Source organism: Fundulus heteroclitus, chromosome 1 (genome assembly GCF_011125445.2).
Source record: "Fundulus heteroclitus isolate FHET01 chromosome 1, MU-UCD_Fhet_4.1, whole genome shotgun sequence".
Taxonomy (NCBI): domain Eukaryota; kingdom Metazoa; phylum Chordata; class Actinopteri; order Cyprinodontiformes; family Fundulidae; genus Fundulus; species Fundulus heteroclitus.
The window spans coordinates 42,001,508-42,027,161 of NC_046361.1; the positions used below are offsets into that span (position 1 = coordinate 42,001,508).

A 25,654-nucleotide genomic window follows, 5' to 3' on the forward strand; every position below is an offset into this window, starting at 1 on the left:
ATGTGAGCTTCTGAGCTTTCTGTGTCTCTGCTCTGTCTTCTCTAAGCCCCAGTGGGTGGAGGCAGATGAGCGTTCACACTGAGCCTGGTTCTGGTTCTGCTGGAGGTTCTCCTCCCTGTTAAAGGGGAGTTTTCCTCTCCACTGTCGCTTCATGCATGCTCAGTATGAGGGATTGCTGCAAAGCCATCAACAATGCAGACGACTGTCCACTGTGGCTCTACGCTCTTTCAGGAGGAGTGAATGCTGCTTGGAGAGACTTGATGCAACCTGCTGGGTTTCCTTAGAGAGGAAATTATTTTGACTAATCGGTCTGATTTGATATAATTTGACTTTGTAAAGAGCCTTGGGATGGAGTGTGCTTTGAATTGGTGCTATATAAATAAAATCAAATTGAATTGAACCATGCACACCCCTGCTCCCTGGAAAGAATCAGATGATACACTCTCCACTCTCCAGCAGCAGGACATTGAGACCGCCCCAACTTTAACCACCCCTTTCACTAAAGATGACTGTAAGTAAACTTCATGAAGAGGGATAGACTTAAATTCAGACACATCATTATTCACTCTTTGAATAAGTGCATACATTTTCATTGAGCTAGGAGGAAGGTTCACATCCTTCACTACCCAGAGTGATTGAGCAGTGCCAGTATCTTGCAGAATAAGATAAGATAGTCTTTATTGATCTCACGTTGGAGAAATTCACTTGTCACATCGGCTCAATAGTCAGAAGAAGGTGCCAAAAGTAGGAAAAGGTGCATCAGTTATATACAGTGTATCTTCATATATACAATGGATCAAAAAGAAAATGAGAAAAAATAAGAATAAAAATACAAAAGAAATCAGAGTAGGCAGATGATGTCATATGTACATTCACGGTTTTATATATATATATATATATATATATATATATATATATATATATATATATATATATATATATATATATATATATATATATGTATTGACATATATTCACTTGGTGATAGCAGCAGAAGTCACTTCTTTCAGGATTATTGCACGGGTTATTGCACAGTGTATTAAATAGATTATTCCACATTCATTATTACAGTTATAATTACAGTTATAGTGCAGCATTGTATAATCTGGTGGCAGCAGGAATGAATGACCTGTGGTAGCGCTCCTTTTTACAGACAGGATGTCTAAGTCTGTCACTAAAGGAGCTGCTCAGCTCCTCTACAGTCTGGTGCAGGGGGTGGAAGGTGTTGTCCATGATGGATGTGAGCTTGGACAACACCCTCCTCTCAGCCACTTCCTCCACAGAGTCCAGAGTGCAGCCCAGGACAGAAGTGGCCTTCCTCACCAGCTTATTCAGCCTCTTTCTGTCCCACTCTGTGCTGCCAGGAGCCCAGCAGACGACAGCGTAGAGGAGGGCTGAGGCCACCACAGAGTCATAGAAGGCTGTCGATAAATCTTCATAAGACGATAATTTCTCTGCATCAAGTGCAGCATAAACCTCAAGAGCTCTGTACGGTGGCCCTGAGGTTCAAACCACTTCAGCAAATTGAAAGCACAATTACAAATTACAAAAGCTCTACAACATTAAAAAAAGCATTACAACATTATTATTAATGTTGTAATGCTTTTGTTAATGCTGTAGAGTTTTTGTAATTTGTAATTGTGCTTCGTTAATGTTTTTGCTTTTTCTGTTTTTCGTTTTTTTCTCAAACTCCCACCTCATCCGTTCTCTATCCAACTCAAGCGTGGCATCTTCCTGTGCTTCCTGTGTATATATATATATATATATATGTGTATATATATATATATATATATATATATATATATATATATATATATATATATGTGTATATATATATATATATATATATATATATATATATATATATATATATATATATATATAGAGAGAGAGAGAGAGAGAGAGAGAGAGAGAGAGAGAGAGAGAGAGAGAGAGAGAGAGTTTTTCTTGTTTTCCTTAAAACACACCACTCGTAATTCCGTCAGTGGGTATTGTTAGCCGGCGTGTAACTCCCCCGGTGCTTTTCTTCGCTAGCGTCCAGCCTGTTTCACAAACAAATCAAACAACACGAAAACAAACTTCACCCCCAGGTGAAGGTACTCTTTTCCTTTCCAGAGCCTTCCCACACCGTCCTTTCAATTAATTTTTCTTCAACAAAACTGCAGCCTCCTACCTGTCTCGCTCGTCACCAAGACAAAATCACCCCACTGGTGTGCCCCCAGTGCCCCGCCCCCTCCACCAGTGAACCGTCAAAGGTGCAAAAAAACAACAAAAAAACAACGGACAAGCCATCAGGAGACAGACAAAATAGGAACATGTAACACACCGTCAATAAGAACATCAATTTGGGATCTTCTGCTTCCTGGCAGCATCCTGCTTCCATGTCCTTGTAGCATCAGGCTGTAGCTGGCTCCTGCATCTCCCCCACATGAATAGCCTCTGTTATAAGCAGACTCAGTTGGTGGGGGTTCCTTTCTTTGCATTTCTGAGCTCCTGCACAGCAGCTAGAGCGCCAACCTCTGACCCTGCACTTGCTCTCCACAGCATACTTTGCTCTATTTCCCTAAAATACAGTGTCAACATTAAGGTTTGCTGTAGAGAAGCTGGCAGCAGCTTCCTCTTAAAGTTCCATACTTGGGATTCACAACAGCAACACAGATACTTTTTCAAAGATTTAATTTTTTAACAGATTTTATCAATCAATCAATCAATCAATCAATCAAATTTTATTTGTCAATTACAATTTGCATTGCAATCGAAAAGTCAGTTCCAGTACAACCGTCCATCACATACAAACAAACATTTTGGGGGGAACGATTGACTGAGGCCTTGCGTTGCCAAGGAAGTCACGTTTATGTCACGTTTCAACTGTATTTTGTCATCGATAATACCAAGAAATTATTTTTTGTTTAAATGTTCAATATTAACCTCATTTATCTGTATTTTGAAGTCAATGTTCAGTCTATAATTTCCAAATAACATTTTTTTTAAACTTTTGTTAAGATTTAAGTATAATTTATTATCATCAAACCATAATTTATTAAATCTAATAATTTCTTCAATTACATTCTTCACCAGCTACTCTGAGTAATCATTTAGAACTGATCTGCATGTTGGCCATCCGTATTTAGGTCTAAATGTGTTTTTGGGCAGTTATTCTAACTCTCTGCTGCTGTTGGTCATTCATTGCCTTAAAAACTGTTCTCAAAAATAATGTGTGGAAATCTTAGAAAATGGAAACATCACCTAAAGAGATGGATTAGGTAAAGTTTCTTGTTAGGCTTTGTAGCTTAGCAGTAATAAGAAGACGACCTCTGCTACTGAATAAATCAGAGAACCTGGGTTTAGTGACGTTTCCTATGTAAATAAAAGTGTTTTGAATTTTTTTTGCGCATGAAAATGCTTCAGGGTATGACATTTAGATCAAATGCAAATAGTGCTTGGATTTAGTACATAGGCAGTGAACATCCCTCCTCTCTGCAGTTCTTCATCAGTAAACAAAAGAACAAGAGGACAGAAAAGGACAGATGGAGAACGTTTTTCTGTTTTTTGCTGCTGCGTCTGGTACGTCTTTTACAACAACTTATATTCAGATTGTCTGAATCTTAAAGGTCAATCTAAAGTAACTGATAGTTTCAATCATGCTGATCTCTGTCTGCAGCTCTGTGTGCCGTCTCCTCACTTCCTGCACATAAATACCATTTTGTTTATGAACCAAAGACCTGGAATGACGCTCAGAGTTTCTGCAGGGAACATTACTCAGACCTGGCAACCATCGACAACATGGACGACGTGAACATCCTCAACGAGATGGCGGACTCGCAGCAGATGGTCTACTCTCCGTACAGCTACGTATGTTCAGTTCTTTCTTCATTAGAGAACAGAATGAGAGGCGGAAAAAACGTTCGGATGCACAAACTTACCTTTACTTCTGCTTCTGTTGGTGAGATTTCACTTGGAAAAAATAATCTTTTTACTTTGTATTTTATTCCGATAGGAACAAATTCTGAAGAACAAAAAATATCCAAAGTTTAAGGATGGGTTATTTTAGAAAAAAGACACATTTATGGCAGTGACCTTCCCTGAACATTGTCCCAGTATAAAAGTAAACCATTGAGAACAGCTCTAACTGCACCCACAGGTTATCAGATGTGTAACACAGTGAAGAGCAAAATATGAGATGCTTTGAATGGTGGACAAGACCTGAAAACATCTGGAGGTTCTGTATACAGAGGTTTACTGAAAAGATGAAAAATATAAACATTTCTTTAAACTGATCTAATTAAACATTAGACATCTTTTAAACTCAGTTAAATTTTTTAGAGTTGATTCAAAATAAATGTCAATTCATGACCATTTTCTAGCCATAACAGAGATAAATTCAGTTTAAACCCACCGTGCAGACAGATTCCGTAACATGCATCATAATTCATCGTAGTTATAGAACACAGCAGTTAGGTTCATTTTATTATTCCAATTGGCACAATTTTAGGCACAGAGTGCGTACAGAACGGAATTTCATTGCATACACCTTGTAGACTGCAGTAAAAGTTAAATTACAGTTTTAGGTGCAGCAGTGATTTCAAAGTAAACAATTTAAATGTAGACAATGCAGGAGAAGTCAGTGTACAGGTGAGTATTTTTTTCAGAATTGATTGTGGAAGGGCATTTGTGCAACAATACAGCTTATAATTTATAGTAGATTTAAAATACAGTATAAGTTGCAGCAGTGATTTTAAAGTAAAAACAATTGAAATGTAAACAATGCAGGAGAAAGTCATAGTATACAGGGTGAGTTTTTTTTTAAAGCCATTTGTATGTACATAATTTGATTGTGCAAAGGGCGTTTGTGCAAACTGCATTTAAAGACTAAGAGTTCGGTAGCATCTGTAATGCTAGATGGAGATGCAATGATGCAAAATGGGCAAATATGTAATGTTTTGTGAAGGAAGAACCCAAAAGTAAGCTGAACACAGAGCTGAGCTTTAAAAAAGGGGTTTATTAACAAAATCCAGGAGGCAAAAAGGCAGACTTCAGGCAAGGAACAAAAACAAGCTGGGGCAGAATCGGACTCAAAAAACAGGCGGGCAGGAAAACGTACGAGCAAAAACTAGCAGACAGGCAGGTTAAACTAAAACAAGCAAGGGTCAAGTGCTCTTACCGAGTAGCTTGCGGGTGGTGATAATACAAGACGTTCTGGCACTGGAGACTGATCTGGACTGAGTATATATGAGTGTTAAACAGGTGGAACCAGTGAGGACTAATTGCAGAGGGAGAGGAATGGAGCAGGTGTAAAGAATTGTAATCAGATCAGCTTCAGTGCCAGAACATTACAAAATATGCGAATTTTGTGCAGAGTTTATGGGTTGTAGTTCAGCAGTTCAGCAGCAGTTCAACAGTCTGATGGCAGCAGGGAAAAAGCTTTTGCAGAACCTGGTGGACCTGCAGCGGATGCTGCGGAACCTCTTCCCAGAGGGCAGCAGGGAGAACAGTCCATGGTGGGGGTGTGAGGGGTCCCTGATGATGTTATGAGCTCGGGCCACGCAGCCTTCAGAAGAAATGTCCTTAATGGAGGGAAGAGGAGCCCTGATGATCCCTTCTGCTGTCCTCACCACTCTCCTCACGTTCTTCCGGTCGGAGGCACTGCAGCCTCCACACCACACAGAGAGACAGCTGGTCAGAATGCTCTCTATGGTGCTTCTGTAGAAGGTCGTGAGGATGGGCGGGGGCAGGTGGGCTCTCCTCATCCTCCACAGGAAGTACAGTCGCTTCTGTGCCCTCTTCACCAGTGACGTGGTGTTCACAGACCAGCTGAGGTTATCAGTGATGTGCACCCCCAGGAACTTGGTGCTGCTGACCACCTCCACAGCTGAGCTGTTCATGAGCAGTGGAGCGTGGTGAGGCCGGTTCTTCCTGAAGTCGACGATGATCTCCTTCGTCTTCTCCACGTTCAGGATCAAGCTGTTGTCTCTGCACCAGCCCACCAGCTGCTCCACCTCCTCTCTGTAGTCCTGGTCGTTGTCTCTGATCATGCCCACCACCGTTGTGTCGTCTGCAAACTTCATGATGTGATTGGTGGTGAACCTGGGGACGCAGTCGTGTGTCATCAGAGTGAACAGCAGGGGGCTCAGGACGCAGCCCTGAGGGGAGCCCGTGCTGAGGGTGATGACATCAGAGGTGTTCTGATGACCCAGACTGACTGAGGTCTGTTGGTGAGGAAGTCTAGCAGCCAATTGTGAAGGGGTGTGTTGAAGTCCAGATGTTCCAGTTTTCCCACCTCAATTTACCATTTACCAATGGTAAATTTTTCCTCAATTTACCATTTTAAGTCAATGGAACCCCAGCTGGTTGCATAGAGTTGTTGGCTTTACAGGAATTCCTCTTACCAGTTCCTCACACCAAGCATGCACGCAGAGGAGAACCTGGCTAAGTGTGAACGGCCATCTGCCTCCACCCACTGGGGGCTAGAGAAGACAGAGCAGAGACACAGAAAGGCACAGAAGCTCTGATCCAGGACTACTTTGTATCAATCAAGATCAAGAATCTTATCCAACACTCTTATCCCTATTAGGGATAAGAGTGTTGGAAAATGGATGGATGGAAGGATAGTTTCCTTACAATGACCAACATCTTTGATGTTTTTCAGTCAGGTTTCCGTTCTCACCATAGTGATAACACCACATTAGCACCATTTACACAATTGTTACTATCTCTTGACCTTGCTGCAGTCACCCGAGGTTCTTCAGCATTAGTAGCTGCATTTTAATCTGTGGATTAAAGAAGTTCTTGGATGAACGTGTCTCTGTGTTCATATTTGTCTAAGCCTCTGTAATTGGATCTTTGAGCGTGGACCTGGTCAGGACAGCGAATGTTTTCTCCGAGGCTTCTATCGGCGACCCCAGCAAATCTCAAAAACGTTCACAGTCAGTGTTAGGTTTCGGGTAATCTCTGTGGGACCACCTCATCATCTCCTTTGTCCAACCTGGTTCCAAGTGCCTCAGCTGTCGAAACACTTTCACCACCTGTGAGAGGTTCACAACAGTTCCAAATCACAGCAGCTTGTCCTGGGTGTCTCCACACCCCCTGTGTGGATAATGTCTCTCCACATCATCCTTCTGGAGAAATTATATTGACGCCTTCTCATTGGCTGAATGAAGCATTGTTGTAAGCCAATGATATCACCTCATGTCCTATTAAGTGTCCTGCTTTAGACTCCATTTATCCCAAGATGCATACTGCTGAACCACCATGTTCTTTCCTCTAGAATCCAAGAGTGTGTTCTAGGTGTGTTTCCTGAACGCCAACCTGTCCACATTACAGTCATGAAACGATGCAGCTGAAATACATCACCTGTAAAGCAAAGCAGTGATGCATGGTCCTGTTCAGGATGTTCATGATGGAGTTCCAATGTTACTTAGAGTCAACCTTCATTCATTGATATCTTCAAACTGTTATCCTTTCATTATTACCTTGTGTCCAGGAGTCGCTCTACTATCCTGACCAGATCCACCTGACCAGATCCAAAATGTCCAAATTATCTAATTGGCGCTTTCTCTTTTCATTAATGTATGTTATAATTGTTAAATTATCCCGGCCTAAAAGACCCCAAGGCAAATATTTAGCTAAATTCAATATGTGTATTCGTTTATCAGGATGTTTTAACACCTGGTTAAAAGGAGAACTATTGTTATTCTTGTCCGAGAAGAGGAATATTATATCCCCCTGAACCTTGTAGGTAACTGTGTAATTCTAAAACAATTTTTTTTACTGTTGCTTTATTCCTCAATTTACCATTGTTAGTTAGTAAAATGAGTCATACTAATTTTACAGTTTTATCCATTTTAGCCTTTTATCTTTGTAGCGCTTTATTGATGACCGCCGGAGTGGCAGATTTTAGCGGCATCCTAATCATTTGCTTCTTATTTGTGCCTCTACTTACTTCAAGATTTACTTCCAGTAAATGTGGTGTTTGCAAATTCTCCTTCGCATCAGCAAGTAGTGTAAACTTAGAGTTTATTCTGCTTATTTTGAAAAATTCATTAATCCATTTATCGTATTAACTGTTGATGTGATGCCCACTTATATATATCTGGAGGACAAGATTAATATCTCCACCCATAAGTTTGTCTTATTCTTATTTCTGGTTTATTCATTTGTATTTATTTTTCCCCATAGTGTCTGAATCACATACATTTTTCCTACACATTTTAAAGCTTAAACGGCCCCTCTATGTATCACACTTTCTTGCTTCAATTACCAATATTCATACGTTGTCAAATCTGGTTATGGTCACATTATTTATTGAGTTGTTCTATGCTTTCATCACATAAATTAACATTATGGTGCAAAATAATTTTCTTAGTGGTGTCCCATATTTCTTCTGATGCACGTTGTGTTTTATGAAGCTTATTATATTTTAAAATTGCCTCTTTAAAAGTTTTCACTTTAACACATTCATCAATGTGTTTTTCTAATGTTTAAGGAACTGATCTAGAGAACCCGAATTCAGCCACACACAGAGCCACGTTTTAAGAGAGTTTATTGAGAAGTAATAAATAATGGATGTTGAAAACCAGGGAGCAGTACCGGTCTGGAGCAGGTGGCTGATAATGGCTGAAGCGGGAAGGTGGAAGAGGACCACGGGTGCTGCGCTGCGGAGCCAGGCAGGAGGTGAAAGCCAGGAAGCCTCCTGGGTAGGCGGCAAAGCGCTGAAGTCGTGGGAGAGCCAGAGCGCAGCAGTGAGAGTTCTTGGTGCTGGAGGCAGGCACGAGGAAGGGGAGTGCAGCAGGCATGAGGCGGAGAGACGGTGAGGAAGGCGGTGCGGGATGGAGGACACTGGGAGACGAGAGGCAACAGGTTGCTGAGAGCAGACGAAAGAACAATGACGACTAACCAGCAAAGATGAGCTGACTGGAGAGTGTTTAAGTAGGCAGAGTGGCAGGTGGAATCAGTTCCCTTTAATTAGCAGCGGCAGGTGGCGGTGACCTAAGCTGGAATGGAGAGCTGGGCTGAATGAGTGGTGTAAAGTGCTGAAACTGTCCAGGGTGAAGCAGGCGAAACTGAGCCCTGATGTAATGTGTGTTTTGTTTTTAATTGTGTACAAGAAAATCTGAAGTGAAATGCAGAAGGTGTGTCTGCCGAAATCATCTTTGTTTCTGTTACTGACAGGTCCGTAGAAGGTTCTCCAATGCCTCTGTCTTAGCCCCTGCCATTAGTCGTCCATTTTCAGGGTCCTTTTTATGGCCCCCATGTCTAAATTCTGGTCAGCCGCACAACATCCCTCCAAGAAGAGCAATGTTCATGAAACCCTATTCTCCAGGTCTTGTCCCTGAAAGTAGAATGAACTCTGCCAGCATTTTGCCAATATGAAGTTTCTGACCTCTCATGTCATTGCTACACAGTTTGGTATTCCACTCATCATCTGAGAATGTCTAAAAAGAGACTAGAATCTCAGTGTTGGCACATTCCAATTATTTTGATGAGGTTTCTTTGCAAAGAAAAGAGCAGAAAGCAGGATGTTAATAACGGTCAGCAGAAAGGTAAACAAACAAAAATTCTAAAGCCACCACCTTTGTCCTCTGGAAGATCTCAATATTGCCTGCTGTAAGTTGGTTAAAACTTAGCATAGTTTAGTCATATCCACATATCCCTGCATGTCCAAATTTGACTATGACTTCTTACCATCCTCCAGCAAAAACTCACTTCTCAGAATCTGCTGTTGGAAGAAATGTGGCATTTCAGGATCTCCATCCTGTAACTGGAAAACAAACAGCTAAGAAAAAACATTTATGTTAGTATTTAGATAAGGCAGGCAGTCGAAACCTGGTCCTCTGTCAGTTCAATGTGATGTTTCTAAGTTCTGGCTGATCCTTGAATAAAAATAAGTTAAAAAGAAGCTAAGGAATTATGCACACACAAAAGAAACATAAAGACAAAATAAAGATAATTGAAAACCATCATCAGAATGACCCCTTTGTTATCCCTGTAGTGCATGGCTTCATTGAGGACACATGATTTAATAATAATAATAATAGAACTTTATTGATCTCACAATGGAGAAATTCACTTCTGCATCTTAACCCATCACCTTGGGGAGCAGTGGGCTGCCATGTGCGGCGCCTGGGGAGCAATCAGGGGTTAAGGGTCTTGCTCAGGGACCCAGAGTGCAGGCGCTGGGGGTCGAACTGGGTACTTGCAACCTTCCCAGAGCGCAAGCGCAGTCCTCTAACCACTAGGCTACCACTGCCACTGCCCTCACACACTGTTTTGCCCTCACGCATTGTTTTCGATTTGATTCCGTCTATGATTCCGTCCATTGCAATGTATTGAATGAGGAATTATATTGAGAAAACCTAGACAGGAGGACACGGTAGTCTACAGTATCAAAGGCCTTTTGCCTTTGATATGCTTTTGATTCCAGAAACACTGCACCCACCCTGCCCCCTTTGTCCAGGCTGGCTTTTACGTTCTCAATCAGATAGCACCAGGCTGCATCGATTTAATTGTTTTAGAAACCGTATTGGAATTGGATTTAATAAATTATTGTTTTTCAAGTGTTTGGTTAACTGCTCTACAATGGCTTTCTCAAGAATTTTTGAAACTACAGGTAGTATACTAATAGGCCTATAGTTGTTTGTGTAATTTTTGTTGCCAGATTTGTAAATTTGAGTAATGGCTTTGAAGGTTTTGATAGTGGAAACGATGTTTTTGCCCTTTTCCTGACTGGGTTTGGCAAGTCGCTCTCTTCAGCATCACAGGTTGGTTTCGGATGTGAGTGGTTGAAGTAGCACATCAGTAAAGATGATGGACAAGTGGTTTATCCAATCATATGCAAGGATTTTTGATAAGCTGAAATACATCTCCAGTGGAGCAATCCCAGATGGATATTTGGAGCTCTGCAGGTTGAAATCTATCTGGCCAGAGTCAGATTACACCTGTAGGTGGTAGTTAGGTTAAAAAAAAATAGCATTTCAGCCAGGCTAGGTTACTTTATTTTTTGTTAGAGTGTGATAAAGCTGGTTGAAACTTAAATCAATCTGCCCCTCCTGTTATGATTTTGATTTTGGTTTTTGTTTTGGGACTGTTCTGAACTGATCATTTCACTGAGGTCACTCCACTCATTTACAGAGTGGAGTGACCTCAGATCACCCAGCTCTGTCCCAGTGTCAGAGCCGGGTGATCTGAGGTCCAAAGAAAATCCAGGGGGAAATCAAAGGCTTAGTGGAAGAACAGGCCCAGGTCTGGTAACAGGCAGGCTTATGATCAGAATGGGGTCAGGCAGGCTCAAATAACAGGAGGCAGGTCAGGTCAGGCAAACAATCAGATCAGGTAGAGGTCATGAGGCTCAGAGAAATGGGAGGTGGCTCGAAATAATCTGGCACTAGTGTCTGGTCTGAAGGCTGAGGTATATAGCATGCAGAGCAGATGGATCTGATGAGTGATGAAGAGAGCGGGGCAGAGCTGCACATGTGTGTCAGACCAGCATTAGTGCCAAGATCATGACAAGATCACCTGTTACCCTCCCTATATACACCTGTTTCAGTCACGTTCCCAATACCAGAACGTCTGCCTCACTGCCTGCACGTGTCATTCACCAATATTCGATTCAATTGAATTTTATTTATATAGTGTCATGGTTTTCAGATGTTTTGCCCACATGCAGATACGAACAGGCGACAGCAGATAGCTTTAAACAGTTTATAAGGAAATGTGCAAATAACAAGGACGAAATAATGACTGCAGCAGCGAGGTCTGAACTTCGAAGCGGAGGAGACTGCAAGAGAACGGAGTTGTTAGATCGACGGCTAGAATCCAGTAATTGTCAGAATGTGCTCTGCTTACCATTAGCCGGGCGCACCTAACCCAGGAACTTGGTCAGAGGCCACGTCGTACCACGACTGGTTTAAGGCTCTGGCGTCTTCCATCTGTCAGCGCTCTGCTTAAGAAGCCAGAGGAAGCCGCCTCCAACGAGCTGCAGGTGTGGACCACGCCCCGACAGCCAACTAGACACACCTGAGGAGCAGAGTTAGAGCAGGCAAACACAGAGAACCCTGACAAATAGTGCCAATTCATGATACATGTAATCTCAATGCACTTTCCAAAGTCAAATTAAATCAGATTACACAGATTGGTCAAAAAGTTTCCTATCTAAGTAAACCCTGCAGGTTGCATCAAATCTTGACAAGCAGCATTCACTCCTCCTGAAAGAGCGACTGGTGGTTAGAGAAGACAGAGCAGGGACACAATAAGAAAGACAAAAAAAATTCACAGAAGCACGCATTGATCCAGGAACTTGTTCTACATTAGATGATAAAAGCAGGTAATCTGTCTTCCCTGGATGATGTCACAGCTAACAGAAAGCCAGACCAGGTGTACCTTCTATGAACAGAAAAATGACAGAGAAAAAAATAGGTAAAAGAAGAAATAACAATCAAGCAATGGAGAGCAGTAGGAGAACTCAGCAGAATGAGAAAAATAAACCCTGATGTCCTCCAGTAGCCTAAGCCTATAGCAGCATAACTACAGAGATAACTCAGGGAAACATGACCCACTCTAACTATAAGCTTGGTCAAAAATATGCTGGTGAAGATTCTCAGTCATCCAGGTCATGGTCATTCCAAAAAAAGTAAAAAACAAAGCAACTGGACTTCAACTACGGAAAACAAGTCCAGTTGCTTTGTTTTTTACTTTTTTTGGAATTTGTCAAAGATAGGGTGACCAGACGTCCCCAATTTCCAGGGACTGTCCCCGTTTTGGACCACCTGTCCCCGGCTAAAGCTGTCCTCGGAAATGTCCCCGATTTTACCGATGGGGAAAAAGTGTTACGGTAGCTGGTTGCACTGCTGATATTATAAAGATGAGGAACAGAGCGAACCACTAGATGGTGGTAATGATCCTTTTGAATGTCAGATGCCATTAAAACACAAAGAGGAGGAACAAGAAGAAGAGTGCACCACTTTTAAAACAGAAGGGTGCCTATTGGAGTCAGTAGGGGAGCTCCCTGGGTTGGCTTCCCAGTCATTTGCTCCCCATCCCCGGACTCCTCCCTCTGCCTGCTCCATCACGCCGCCACACATGTAGGTCCTGGGGGAGGGGGCATGGGATGGCAAGGGTAAGGTGGGGGAGGGAGGGGGTTTATTAGGTATTTAGGGGGAGGGGGGGGGCTCCGGCCGGGTGGCTCGTGCGGGTCGTGTTGGCCCGCCCTCTTGTTGGCCCGGTCCGAGGGGCGTCTGGTCCGGGGCCGGGGGTCGGGCACAAGCAGTCATATAGTCGAATTGGGGTGACCCCCCCCCCCCCCTCTGGTCAGTGTTGGATGTGAGTGTTATGTGGGAATGTGTGTACAGCGTCTTTTTCTTTTTTTTTTTCTCTGTGTGTGGTGAGTGGGGCACAAGGGAGAGATGGTGTGAATGAGTTTTCCATTTTTTTATTTTGATTTTTTTTTTTCTCTCAGGTATGGGTGTGGTCCGCTCCCTCTCCCAAGAACATCTCAAGTCTCCGCTAGGTGTGGAGCCCATCCCCCCACGTCCTGCCCTTCTCCACTTCGTTGGCGGGCGCCTTGGCCCTCTGGCGCATTGGTTGGCTTCGGGTTTGGGGCGGGTTCCCGGGCGTGCGCCGGCCCACTCCCGCGGCCTCTTCGCGGGGCCTGGCCCCCCGGGGGGCGGCCGGGGCCCCCGTCGCGGGGGCGGGGCGCCCCTGGGGCCTCTGGCCCTCAGAGCCCATGGCCGGGACCACTTCAGCGGGGCTAGCTGCCGGCGGAGCCCGCGGGCTCGTCCCCGCGGCTCTTGAGGGCGTCGGCATTGCGGTGGCTGGGGGATTTCCTCGGGGTCGTCTCTGCTCCTTCCTTGGGGGGGGGGGGGGGTTGCAGATATCCTGTGTCGGCCCCTCCTGGGCGACCTGCTTTAGGGACCCCTTTGGGAGTCCGGGGTTACGGGTCCCCTGACGCCTGCCTCTGTGCTCGGGGAAGGTGGGTCTTCGGTTCTCCACAATCACTATCAAGCTATTTCTGGATAATTTTCACCTAAACTAGTGCACTTTCACATCTCCCACAGGTGCTGGGTCCCAGGTATTAAGTGTTCACTTATATACAGTAATCTTATAATTTATTTATTTATTTATTTATGTTTTTTCACTTTCTTTTTTCAATTATCACATTACACATGTCAGCTTACATAATAATATATATGATTTAGCAATGGCATCTAGGTGTTATTCGATTGTATCTGTTGCTTTATGTCTGTTGGTTGTGCTGTTCTTTTTGTGTCTCTTTCCAGGTGATGGAGCAGACGGAGAAGGTTTTATCATTCTCTCCCTTTTATCTCCTCTTTCTTTCACCTCTACTCTTTTTTTTTCTTTTCTTTCACTTTTTGTTCTTCCTTTACTCTCCCATTGTAATGTCCATATAATTTGAAATTCTCCTTGCAGGAATCATAATAAAGCTATTTACAAGCATAAATCAAGTGGAGCACTATGGCGAAAGCTGTACGCTCCACTTGTAAAAGCAAAATCTGTCGAGCTCTATTTGGCATTGAGACATCAATTCCTATTGCCATATTGCTAGACAGGACACTGGGAAAAAAAAAAAAAAAAAAAAAAACAGAAGAAGAAGAAGAAGTGGAAATTCGTTGTCAACCGGTGGCAACTGATGGGGAGCTGCTGTGTCATGGTAAGTGTGTTAATCGATTAATTTTATTTGGATCAGGCTGATCCTGTGAGAAATGTTTGGTTTTTGTCCAGGTTAAAAAAATAATCAATAAAAAGTAAGACAAGACCACGAGTTGCTGCTCACATCAGTAAAAGACACTTAGATAAAATAAGTGCTGACATGATGTACTCAGGTTTGAGTTGAGAAGCCCAATTGTCTGAGGATATAACCTCTTTCTGAGTCTCTGCACTGAACATGAGTTTCACTGCACTTCCCTAGCTGTGGCAGAATGAAGAGGCAGTTTAGTTGTATTTTTTTCTTGTGTTTTAAAAATTTCAGTTCTGCACATAATATATCCTCTTTTCGTCTTATTTTATCCAGACCTCTGGATACAGTGGCTGATGGCTCTTCAGACACAGAAGGCCTCGAAGAAACCAGAGATGATCTTATGTTAGCTGACTCACTGACCGGAGTTAACTCACCTTATAGGAGCAAACAATATACTCACACATCAACTACTACCATACACATAATGTAGTTATACACACTTTATGTGTGTTTATACATGCTCATGCTGCACTACACACACAATCACTTGCATTCATGTCAGGAGGATTTCCAAGTCTGTGCCTTTGTTTCACCTCACATCACCACAACCCATTTTCTCATCCCAAACAGGCTCTATGCACAGCTCCACTTCTTCCTGAACCTCAGCAGCTCCTTTGTTTCCTGTCTTTCATTACTGGACAGACTGATTAATCCAGGTGTGTCTGACCTCAGTAACCAGCCAGACACACCTGGATTAATCAGGAAACAACCACCAGCAGACCTGCAGTCTGAGAGCGAAGTGCTCTGTTAGGAACATACGGGGTAATCAGAGCTCTGATATATGATGGAGCTTGATTATTAAGGGCTTTATATGTTAGAAGAATTTTAAATTCTATTCTTGATTTAACAGGAAGCCAATGAAGGGAAGCTAAAATAGGAGAAATATGATCCCTCTTGTTGATTTTCATCAGAACTCTTGCCGCAGCATTTTGGATCAGCTAAAGGCTTCAAACTGCATTTTGTGGACTTCCTGATAGTAAAGAATTACAATAGTCTAGCCTTGACGTAACAAATGCATGGACTAGTTTTTCAGCATCACTCCCGGACAGAATGTTTCTAATTTTGGCGATATTCCTGAGGTGAAAAAAGGAAACCCTGGAAACCTGTTTAATATGGGATTTAAATGTCTGAACCCATCCCCCTACACGTATGCAGAGGGAGGCTACCCTCTTGTTCACTGGGGTAAATCCTAATTTACTGGCACCAAGATGAGGTGCAACAAGTATGCCCACCCCAGCTCGGCGCCTCTCACCAGGGGCAGCTCCGAAGTGGAAGAATGTCCACCCCCTCTCAAGGAGACTTGTTCTAAAGCTAGAGCCATGCGTCAAGGTATGTCCGACTAGCTCCAGTCGGAACCTCTCAACCTCTTGCACTAGCTCAGGCTCCTTCCCCACCAAAGAGGTGACATTCCACATCCCACGAGCCAGCTTCTTCAGTCGAGGATCAGAATGCCAAGGTCCCCGCCCTCGACTGCCACCCATTACACAATGCACCTGATCTCTTTGGCCCCTCTGACAGGGGGTGAGCCCATTGGAAGGGGGACCCATGCTTCCTCTTCGGGCTGTGCCCGGCCGGGCTCCATGGGTAAAAGCCCAGCCACCAGGCACTCGCCTATGTAACGCCAGTTAGGGACGTGACAGACTGCATTTCTCATGATGCAATGTGGTCAAAATGGCCACCAACTCCCATCATGCAACACGGTCAAAATGGTTGCTATGGTGATAACTATTTAACCCGACCGCACAAGCGTTCTGCCTTCTTTCTTGGCGCTCCGCCAGTACGGGAAGACACGCAGCTGTTTCACTCCGTGGGTTTCAACCCCCACACGCCACGTGCTCGATAATTCTTTGCTGGACCGGAGATTTACCGAAGCAACTCCATCCCTGCACTGCTGATGCAGGAGGTCGACTACTTTCAAACCCACTTCGAACGAAGACTGGGAGCCGTTTATCTCCCGCAGATCGTAAAGGGACCACGCTTTAATTTTGGCAGAACAAAGCGTCTGAACGCCCAGAGAACGAGAAAGGCGATCCCCTCCAGTACCCTGCTGTCCGACACCTGCGTCCGCTAAAGCGTATTCAGGACGCCGCGGACTCGGAGCGCTCTAGGACTTCCTCGAAGACAACACAAGTAAACGGGATTTTCCCCTTTTATTTCTCTTTTCACCTATAAGGTGATATCATTTTAGTGCCTGGGCAGAAGTAGGATTTTAGTTTAATGCTTGTTTACTCCAAGACGAAGTTGTTTGAACTGTTGAATATTTTCTTTGTATGTGCATGCTTTTTGTAAGTGATTTTGGCTGTGTTGATTTGTGATTCATAAGTGGCTCCGCCGAGAGCCGATTTTTCCATCTTTTTCTCTTTCTCCTTTTGCTTTCTCCGGTCCTCTTATCAGCGGGTTCAATCTCTTTGTTAAACCTAAGTTCGCGGCCTATCTTTGAATTTCTCATTCAGGCCGCCTCTCTGATCGAGTTACCACCCCACATCAGCGTAAGCGTTGGTTACGTCATTAAGACCTCACCTTTACGCATCACGCAAGGTGATGCGTAAGGATCACGTGTCGTCATAGTCGCCATCTTGGAAAGGTGTAGCTAGCTAAGCTGAACTAGCTTATTGGAAAACATTGACGATTCCAGTTGGATTCTCAAAGCTGTTTGTCTCTCAATGCTGCTACGTCACTGCCGACTTCTTGAATGTGATGTTTAAACAACTGAGTGAACGAAGAGTCACTACCTCTTATTTTAATCCATCTTTGACCTTTTATTTTCACATATGTTTTGCATGTTTAGTTTAGTAGTGAGTAGAAGTTTCCACGGTTGTTGAATCAGATAATTACTTTAACAGGGAATTGCTTTGGTTCAAGAAAAGCAAAAACTTGTGGAATAGTAATTGTTTGTGTTCATTCCAATTCAGAGCTGCATGGTCATCAGAATATATAGAGCTATCTCTTTTCAAGTTCTGACATCTGACAGTAATACAGAGACATTAATATTGGATGGGTGATAAAGGAGTAAAGGTTTAAACTCTAATTGCAGTTATAGTTTGAGTTATCAATGCTGCTGGATAAATCTCATCGGCTAAGAAACCAATCAGACCTCCTGTCCCAGCATAAATTAGCCCATAACAGCTAATTAATAAATGCATTAGTGGTATAAATCATTACAAGCTACGTGCCCTGGCATCACCACCATTTGTGCCATATTTTGTTATAGCTACTATTTGAGTTTGAATGACCTATTATTAAAATTATAACATCAAATTATAATTAATAATAATAATCATATTCAAACAGCTTCTGGCATAACACCAGCATGCCCCACCTCCAGACCTGGCTCCAAAGTGGGGTCCCGGTGACCCGCGTCCGGGCGAGAGAACACTGCGCCCTCCGTCTGGTCCCTCACCTAGGACCTGGCTGCCTTGGGTGACCCTACTAGGGGCATAAATCCCCTGACAGCATAGCTCCTAGGGTCATTGGGACACTCAAACCCCTCCACCATGATAAGGTGGCAGCCCAGGGAGAGGAAGGATCTGGCCTGCCTTTAATCAGATCTAAACTAGGGGAATTACACAAAGGGAATACCTCCTTAAATAACTTGGTTGGGTTTGGGTCTAATATACAAGTAGAAGGTTTAGGTGAAGCTAAAATTTTAGATAACTCAGAAAGCTCTACTGCTTCTAAACAGTTCAAACACAGATCAGGTTCTAAAGATTCCTCCAATGCTGTCTCACTTTCTGAGGACAAGGTAATCATTTTTGGGAGATGCCAATTATTTTATTTTTAATGAAATCAATTTTATTTATGAAGAATCCCATAAAGTGATTACTGCTAACAGCTAAGGGAATGGATGGACCAACGGAGCTGTGACTCTGGATAGATTTGGCAACTGTACTAAAGAGAAAAGTAGGATTATTTTTATTAATGATGAAAAATATGCTGCTCTAACTTGGCGAAGGATCTTTTTATACAACAGTAGACTTTTTTTCCAGATTAGGTAGGATTGCTCTAGATGTTTAGAGCACCATTTTCTTTCCAAATTCCTAACATTGTGCTTGAAAGAGCACAGCTCTAAATTAAACCAGGAAGCCAGCTTCCTGTGAATAATCACCTTCTTTTTCAAGGGAGCTATATTGTCTAATGCAAAACACAATAAATGAGTCAACTCCCTCCAATTATTTAAATTTCCACATACCCAGATCTACGGGAAGAGGAGGAGGAGTAGCAACTATCTTTCAGTCTGATTTATTAATTAGTCCCAGGCCAATTAATAACTACAGTTCTTTTGAACATTTAACCCTAAGTTTCCCTCATTCAAACTGCAAAGCAATAAAACCTCTTCTGTTTGTTGTTTTGTATCGTCCACCAGGACCTTACACTCAGTTTTTGGATCAGCTGTCAGACTTCTTATCTGATTTGGTGTTAAACTCTGACAAGGTTATTATAGTAGGTGATTTTAACATCCATGTTGACACTGAATGTGATAGCCTTAGTGTAGCCTTTAAAACTATCCTAGATTCAATTGGCTTTGCTCAAAATGTGCATAAACCAACGCATTCTTGGTTATATACTTTAGACCTTGTGCTGACATATGGCATTGATTGTGAAGAATTAACAATATTTCCTCACAACCCTGTCCTATCTGACCATTTTTTAATAACCTTTGAGTATAATCTAACTGAGTTCTCCACCCCCAAAAGAGCGTTCCATTATAAGGCAAGGCAAGGCAAATTTATTTATATAGCACAATACAGTACAGAGACAATGCAAAGTGCTTTACATGATTAAAATATAGGAAAATAAAACAAAATAAAAGCAAGTAGGAATAAAATGTAGATAGAAAATAGAACATTAAAAACAGTAAAACAGTTTAACTAGAACAGTCAAAGGCAATCCAAAACAAATGTGTTTTTAATCTTGATTTGAAAGAACTCAGGCTTTCGACACTTTTACAGTTTTCTGGGAGCTTGTTCTAGGTATGCACAGCAGGCTGGAGCTAGAAGACCTGAGTGGTCTGGATGGTTGATACACTGATAACAAGTCTGTGATGTACTTAGGTGCTAAGCCATTTAGGGATTTATAAACTAACAGAAGGATTTTAAAGTCTATTCTTTGACACCCAGGGAGCCAGTGTAAGGACTTTAGAACTAGGGTGTTGTGCTCTACTTTCTTGGTCTTAGTGAGGAGTTCAGAACCGGGTCCATGTTCTCTGCGTTCTTAGTCTTAGTGAGGACGCGAGCAGCAACATTCTGGATCAGCTGCAGCTGTCTCATCCACTTTTTAGGCAGACCTGTGAAAACACCGTTGCAGTAATCAATTTGACTAAAGATGAATGCATGGATTAGTTTTTCCAGATCCTGCTGAGACATCAGTCCTTTAATCCTGGAAATGTTCCTCAGGTGATAGAAAGCCGACCTTGTAACTGTCTTTAGATGCTTTTGGAGGTTCAGGTCTGAGTCCATCACTACAGCCAGGTTTCGGGCCTGATCAGTGGTTTCTAGCTGAAGCGACTGAAGCTGTGTGCTAATTTTTGATCTATCCTCTATTGGTCCAAAGATTATTGCTTCTGTTTTGTTTTTATTCAATCAAGGCATTGATTTCTATTGATTTCTTCTAGGCATTTACTCAGTGCTTGAACTGGTTCATAGTCACCTGGTGACATGGTGATGTAAAACTGTGTGTTGTCTGCATAGTTATGGTAGCTGATGTTGTTTTTTATGATCTGAGCTAAGGGAAGCATGTAGATATTGGAGAGGAGGGGACCCAGGTTGGACCCTTGGGGAATCCCACATGCGATTTTTGTCATCTCTGATGTAAAGTTACCTACTGATACAAAAGATTTCCTGTTCTTTAAGTAGGATTTAAACCAGTGGAGAGCTGTATCAGAGAGGCCCACCCAGTTCTCCAGGCGTTCTAACAGGATGGAGTGATCAACAGTATCAAATGCTGCACTGAGGTCCAATAGAACCAGCACGGTGGTTCTTCCACAGTCTGTATTTATATGGATGTCATTAAACACGTTGATAAGGGCGGTCTCTGTACTGTGGTGAGGAAACCAGACTGGAAAATGGGCCTGTAGATGGGCTGGAGCAACGCAGTCAATGATGCTTGAGACTTTAGACTGAAAGTTATCTACTAGCTCATCTACTCAGTTGCAGCCCAAGGTTGAAGTATCAGAGTAAGCTTGAATAAAAGTTTCTGTGGCATTGTCCTTAAAGGTGCATTTTCTTATGATGTCCCTTTGGCTAAATGAGTCATTGGAAATTATGCTTTCAAAGGTAACAGAAAAATGATCAGATAGAGCAACATCAGCTACATTGACCTTAGAAATCTTTAGACATTTAGTGATGATTAAGTCTAAAATATGTCCCTGTTTGTGTGTTGGCTGTTTAATATGTTGAGTTAAATTAAAGTTTCTAAGTGTGTCACACAGTTCTTTTGCACATCTGTATTCAGGGTTGTCAACATGAAAGTTGAAGTCTCCCACAATAATTAAACAGTCACAATCAACACATATCACAGATAGGAGGTCACTAAAATCATTAAAAAAGTTTGATGTGGGCTTAGGAGGCCTTTAAATATTCAGAAACATAGTTTGTACCGAGCTCTTTATCTGGAGCGCCAAATGTTCAAAAGAGTTGAATTTTTCCAAAAACACCTTTTTACACTTTAGTGAATCATTAAATAGTGTTGCCACTCCTCCATCTTTCCTTTGCTGTCTGCTCTCACAAAGAAAATTGTAGTTGGGAGGAGTTGTCTCCAACAGAATAACTACTTCATTAGATTCATGTAACCATGTTTCTGTTAAAAACATTACATCAAGATTATTGTCAATAATGAAGTAATTAATTAAAGGGGATTTTCCTGACAGAGATCTAATGTTTAATAAACCCAGTTTATATGACTTAGTGGTTGATGTTTATATGACTTAGTGGTTGATGATGTCTGTGACAGGTTGCATCTGACAGTTTATGACTTTTAAGTATTTGTTCCTGTTTATCCTTTTTTTTTCTTATTTCTGCCACGTATCATCACAGATATTCCATAATCTCTGGCAAAAGGCCCAAGCTGATGCTGTAAACTGTCATGTCTGATAAACGTGCGGCCAAGGCTTGATCTGTATCACAGCGAAGTTATCTGGAGGTCCTCAGCACCAGAATGTTCCATGATACATAGAGGAGGAGGATCTGGGGCTCTGCGGCCTTTGGAAAATACTGGTTTAGTCACAGCAGAGTGGCTATGAGGAGAGGAAGTCAGCTGTAGGCCAATCTTAAATACTTTGTACATGTGAGAAAATTCCAGAAAAGGAACTTCTGGGCTTTGTGGAGAAGAAGGCGAGGCGGGTGCAGTCTGGACCGGTGTTCGTAACGATGGAGGTTCTTGGTCCTCTCTTTGTCCTGCTGAGATCTGGGATGAATCCTCCTGTAGTTCTGACATAGCTTCTTTCTGTGTCATCTTTATCTTGGCTTGTTGGCTGTACTGGGCTTATCATTTGTTTTGGCACTGGTTGAGCTTTGTTTTGTTTATAGTAGATCTTTATCGGATAATGCTGTATCAAAACCTAAAGAGTCTATCCCCCTTTTAATATCCTCAGTATTGCAGAAATGCCTGTAGATGACAGCAATGCTGTTTCTTCCCATTCACAAATTGACACCTTTGCTAACGGTGTGACTTCCTCATTGCGTTCTGCATTAGACAATGTAGCTCCCTTGAAAAAGAAGGTGATTATTCACAGGAAGCTGGCTCCCTGGTTTAATTCAGAGCTGCGTTCCTTGAAGCACAATGTTCGGAAATTGGAGAGAAAATGGTGCTTTACACACCAAGAGGAATCCTACTTAATCTGGAGGGACAGTCTATTGTTGTATAAAAACAGCCTTTGCAGAGTTAGAGCAGCATATTTTTCATCATTAATTGAAGAGAATAAAAATAATCCTAGATTTCTCTTTAGTACGATTGCTAATCTTACCCAGAGCCACAGCTCCATTTATCCATCCATTCCCTTAGCTCTTAGCAGTAGACGATTACCTCGTCCTCAGAAAGTGAGGCAGCGTTGGAGGAATCTTTAGAACCTGCACAGTGTTTGAACTGTTTAGAAGCAATAGAGCTTTCTGAGCTATCTAAAATTTTAGCTTCATCTAAAATTTCTACCTGCATGTTGGACCCAATCCCAACCAAGTTGTTTAAGGACATATTCCCATTGATCAGTGGCACTATTTTAGACATGATTAATCTATCCTTAGTAAATAGATATGTACCACAGGCTTTTAAAGTAGCTGTTATTAAACCTTTACTTAAGAAACCTTCTCTTGATCAAGATGATTTAGTAAAATACAGACCTATATATAATCTTATTTTCCTATCTAAAATTCTTGAGAAAGTAGTTGCTAATCAACTTTGTGAACATTTACTAAGTAATGACCTACTTGAGGAGTTTCAGTCAGGCTTCAGAGCTCATCATAGCACTGAAACAGCTCTGGTGAAGGTCACTAATGATATTCTCATGGCCTCAGATAATGGACTTGTGTCTATACTTGTCCTGTTAGATTTCAGTGCTGCATTTGATACAGTTGATCACAATATTCTCCTACAAAGACTTGAGCATACTGTAGGGATTAAGGGAAAATCATTAGGCTGGTTTAAATCTTATCTGTCGGACAGATTCCAGTTTGTTCATGTTAATAATAAATCTTCTTCAAACTCTAGGGTCACCTGTGGAGTACCACAGGGTTCAGTATTCTCTTTACTATATATATGCTTCCCATTGGCAAAATTATCAGACAGCATCGGATTAATTTCCACTGTTATGCTGATGATACTCAGCTATATTTATCCATAAATCCTGATGAATCCAATCAATTACTTCGACTGCAGTCATGTCTTGATGACATCAAAAGCTGGATGACTTTAAATTTCCTGCACTTAAAATTCTGACAAGACAGAAATTGTAATCTTTGGACCAGAGTCCTCAAAAAATAAACTTCTTAATCAATCACTTAATCTGGATGGCATTAACTTGGCCTCCGGTAATAAAGTAAAAAATCTTGGTGTTATTTTTGACCAAGACATGTCATTTAAATCCCACATTAAACAGGTTTCCAGAGTTTCCTTTTTTCACCTCAGGAATATCGCCAAAATTAGAAACATTCTGTCCAGGAGTGATGCTGAAAAACTAGTCCATGCATTTGTTACTTCAAGGCTGGACTATTGTAATTCTTTACTATCAGGAAGTCCACAAAATGCAGTTCAAAGCCTTCAGCTGATCCAAAATGCTGCAGCAAGAGTTCTGATGAAAATCAACAAGCGGGATCATATTTCTCCAATTTTAGCTTCCCTTCATTGGCTTCCTGTTAAATCAAGAATAGAATTTAAAATTCTTCTTCTAACGTATAAAGCCCTTAATAATCAAGCTCCATCATATATCAGAGCTCTGATTACCCCGTATGTTCCTAACAGAGCACTTCGCTCTCAGACTGCAGGTCTGCTGGTGGTTCCTAGAGTCTCTAAAAGTAGAATGGGAGGCAGATCCTTTAGCTATCAGGCTCCTCTCCTGTGGAACCAACTCCCAGTTTTGGTCCGTGAGGCAGACACCCCGTCTACTTTTAAGACTAATCTTAAAACTTTCCTTTTTGACAAAACTTATAACTAGAGTGAAGATGGAGCGGGAGATCGACAGGCGGATTGGTGCAGCGTCTGCTGTGAAGCGGGCGCTGTACCGATCCGTTGTGGTGAAGAGAGAGCTGAGCCAAAAAGGAGAAGCTCTCGATTTACCGGTCGATCTACGTTCCTACCCTCATCAATGGTCACGAGCTTTGGGTCGTGACCGAAAGAACGAGATCCCGGATACAAGCGGCTGAAATGAGTTTTCTCCGTAGTGTGTCTGGGCTCTCCCTTAGAGATAGGGTGTGGAGCTCAGTCATCCGGGGAGGACTCAGAGTAGAGCCGCTGCTCCTCCACGTCGAGAGGAGCCGGTTGAGGTGGCTCGGGCATCTGGTCAGGATGCCTCCTGGACGCCTCCCTGGTGAGGTGTTCCGGGCACGTCCCACCGGGAGGAGGCCCAGGGGAAGACCCAGGACACGCTGAAGGGACTATGTCTCTCTGCTGGGAACGCCTTGGGATTCCTCCTGAGAAGCTGGCCCAAGTGGCTGGGGAGAGGGACGTCTGGGCCTCCCTACTGAAGCTGCTACCCCCACGACCCGACCCCGGATAAGCGGAAGAAGACGGACGGACAGACTTATAACTATAGTGGCTCATGTTACTCTGAGCTACCTTTATAGTTTTACTGCTATAGGCTACTGGAGGATATCAGGATCTAATTTTCTCACTCTATAGAGTTCTACTGTTCTTCAATTATGCATTATGTGTTGTCATTTCTGCTTTAACGTTCTGTTCTCTCTCTTTTATCTTCATAGTAGGTACACCTGGTCTGGCGTTCTTTTAACTGTGACATCATCCAGAGAAGACGGCTCACCCGCTACTACCATCTAATGTAGAACAGATTACTGGATCAATGTGTGCTTCTGTGCTTTTTTGTCTCTCTTGTTGTGTCTCTGCTCTGTCTTCTGTAACCCCCAGTCGGTCGAGGCAGATGACCGTTCATACTGAGCCCGGTTCTGCCGGAGGTTTTCCTTCCCGTTAATGGGGAGTTTTTGTTCCCACTGTCGCTTCATACTTGCTCAGTATGAGGGATTGCAGCAAAGCCATGGACAATGCAGACGACTCTCCCTGTGGCTCTACGCTTCCCCAGGAGTGAATGCTGCTTGTCGGGACTTTGATGCAATCAACTGGTTTCCTTATATAGGACATTTTTGACCAATCTGTATAATCTGACCCAATCTGTATAATATGATTGAACTTGACTTTGTAAAGTGCCTTGAGATGACATGTTTCATGATTTGGCACTATTTAAATAAA

The 25,654-nt window shown here is 42.5% G+C and overlaps 1 protein-coding gene across 1 annotated transcript in view; it reads left to right on the plus strand.

Moving 5' to 3' along the window:
* Nucleotides 1–3,535: 3,535 nt before the first annotated feature.
* The window catches only part of LOC118563577 (C-type mannose receptor 2-like), a 33,935-nt gene continuing 11,816 nt past the window's right edge, over nucleotides 3,536–25,654 (plus strand). Inside the window, exons 1-2 of the mRNA XM_036138683.1 lie at nucleotides 3,536–3,564; nucleotides 3,662–3,852. Coding sequence (XP_035994576.1) covers nucleotides 3,784–3,852 — 69 coding nt within the window. The 5' untranslated portion in view covers nucleotides 3,536–3,564; nucleotides 3,662–3,783. The remainder of the gene's footprint in view (nucleotides 3,565–3,661; nucleotides 3,853–25,654) is intronic.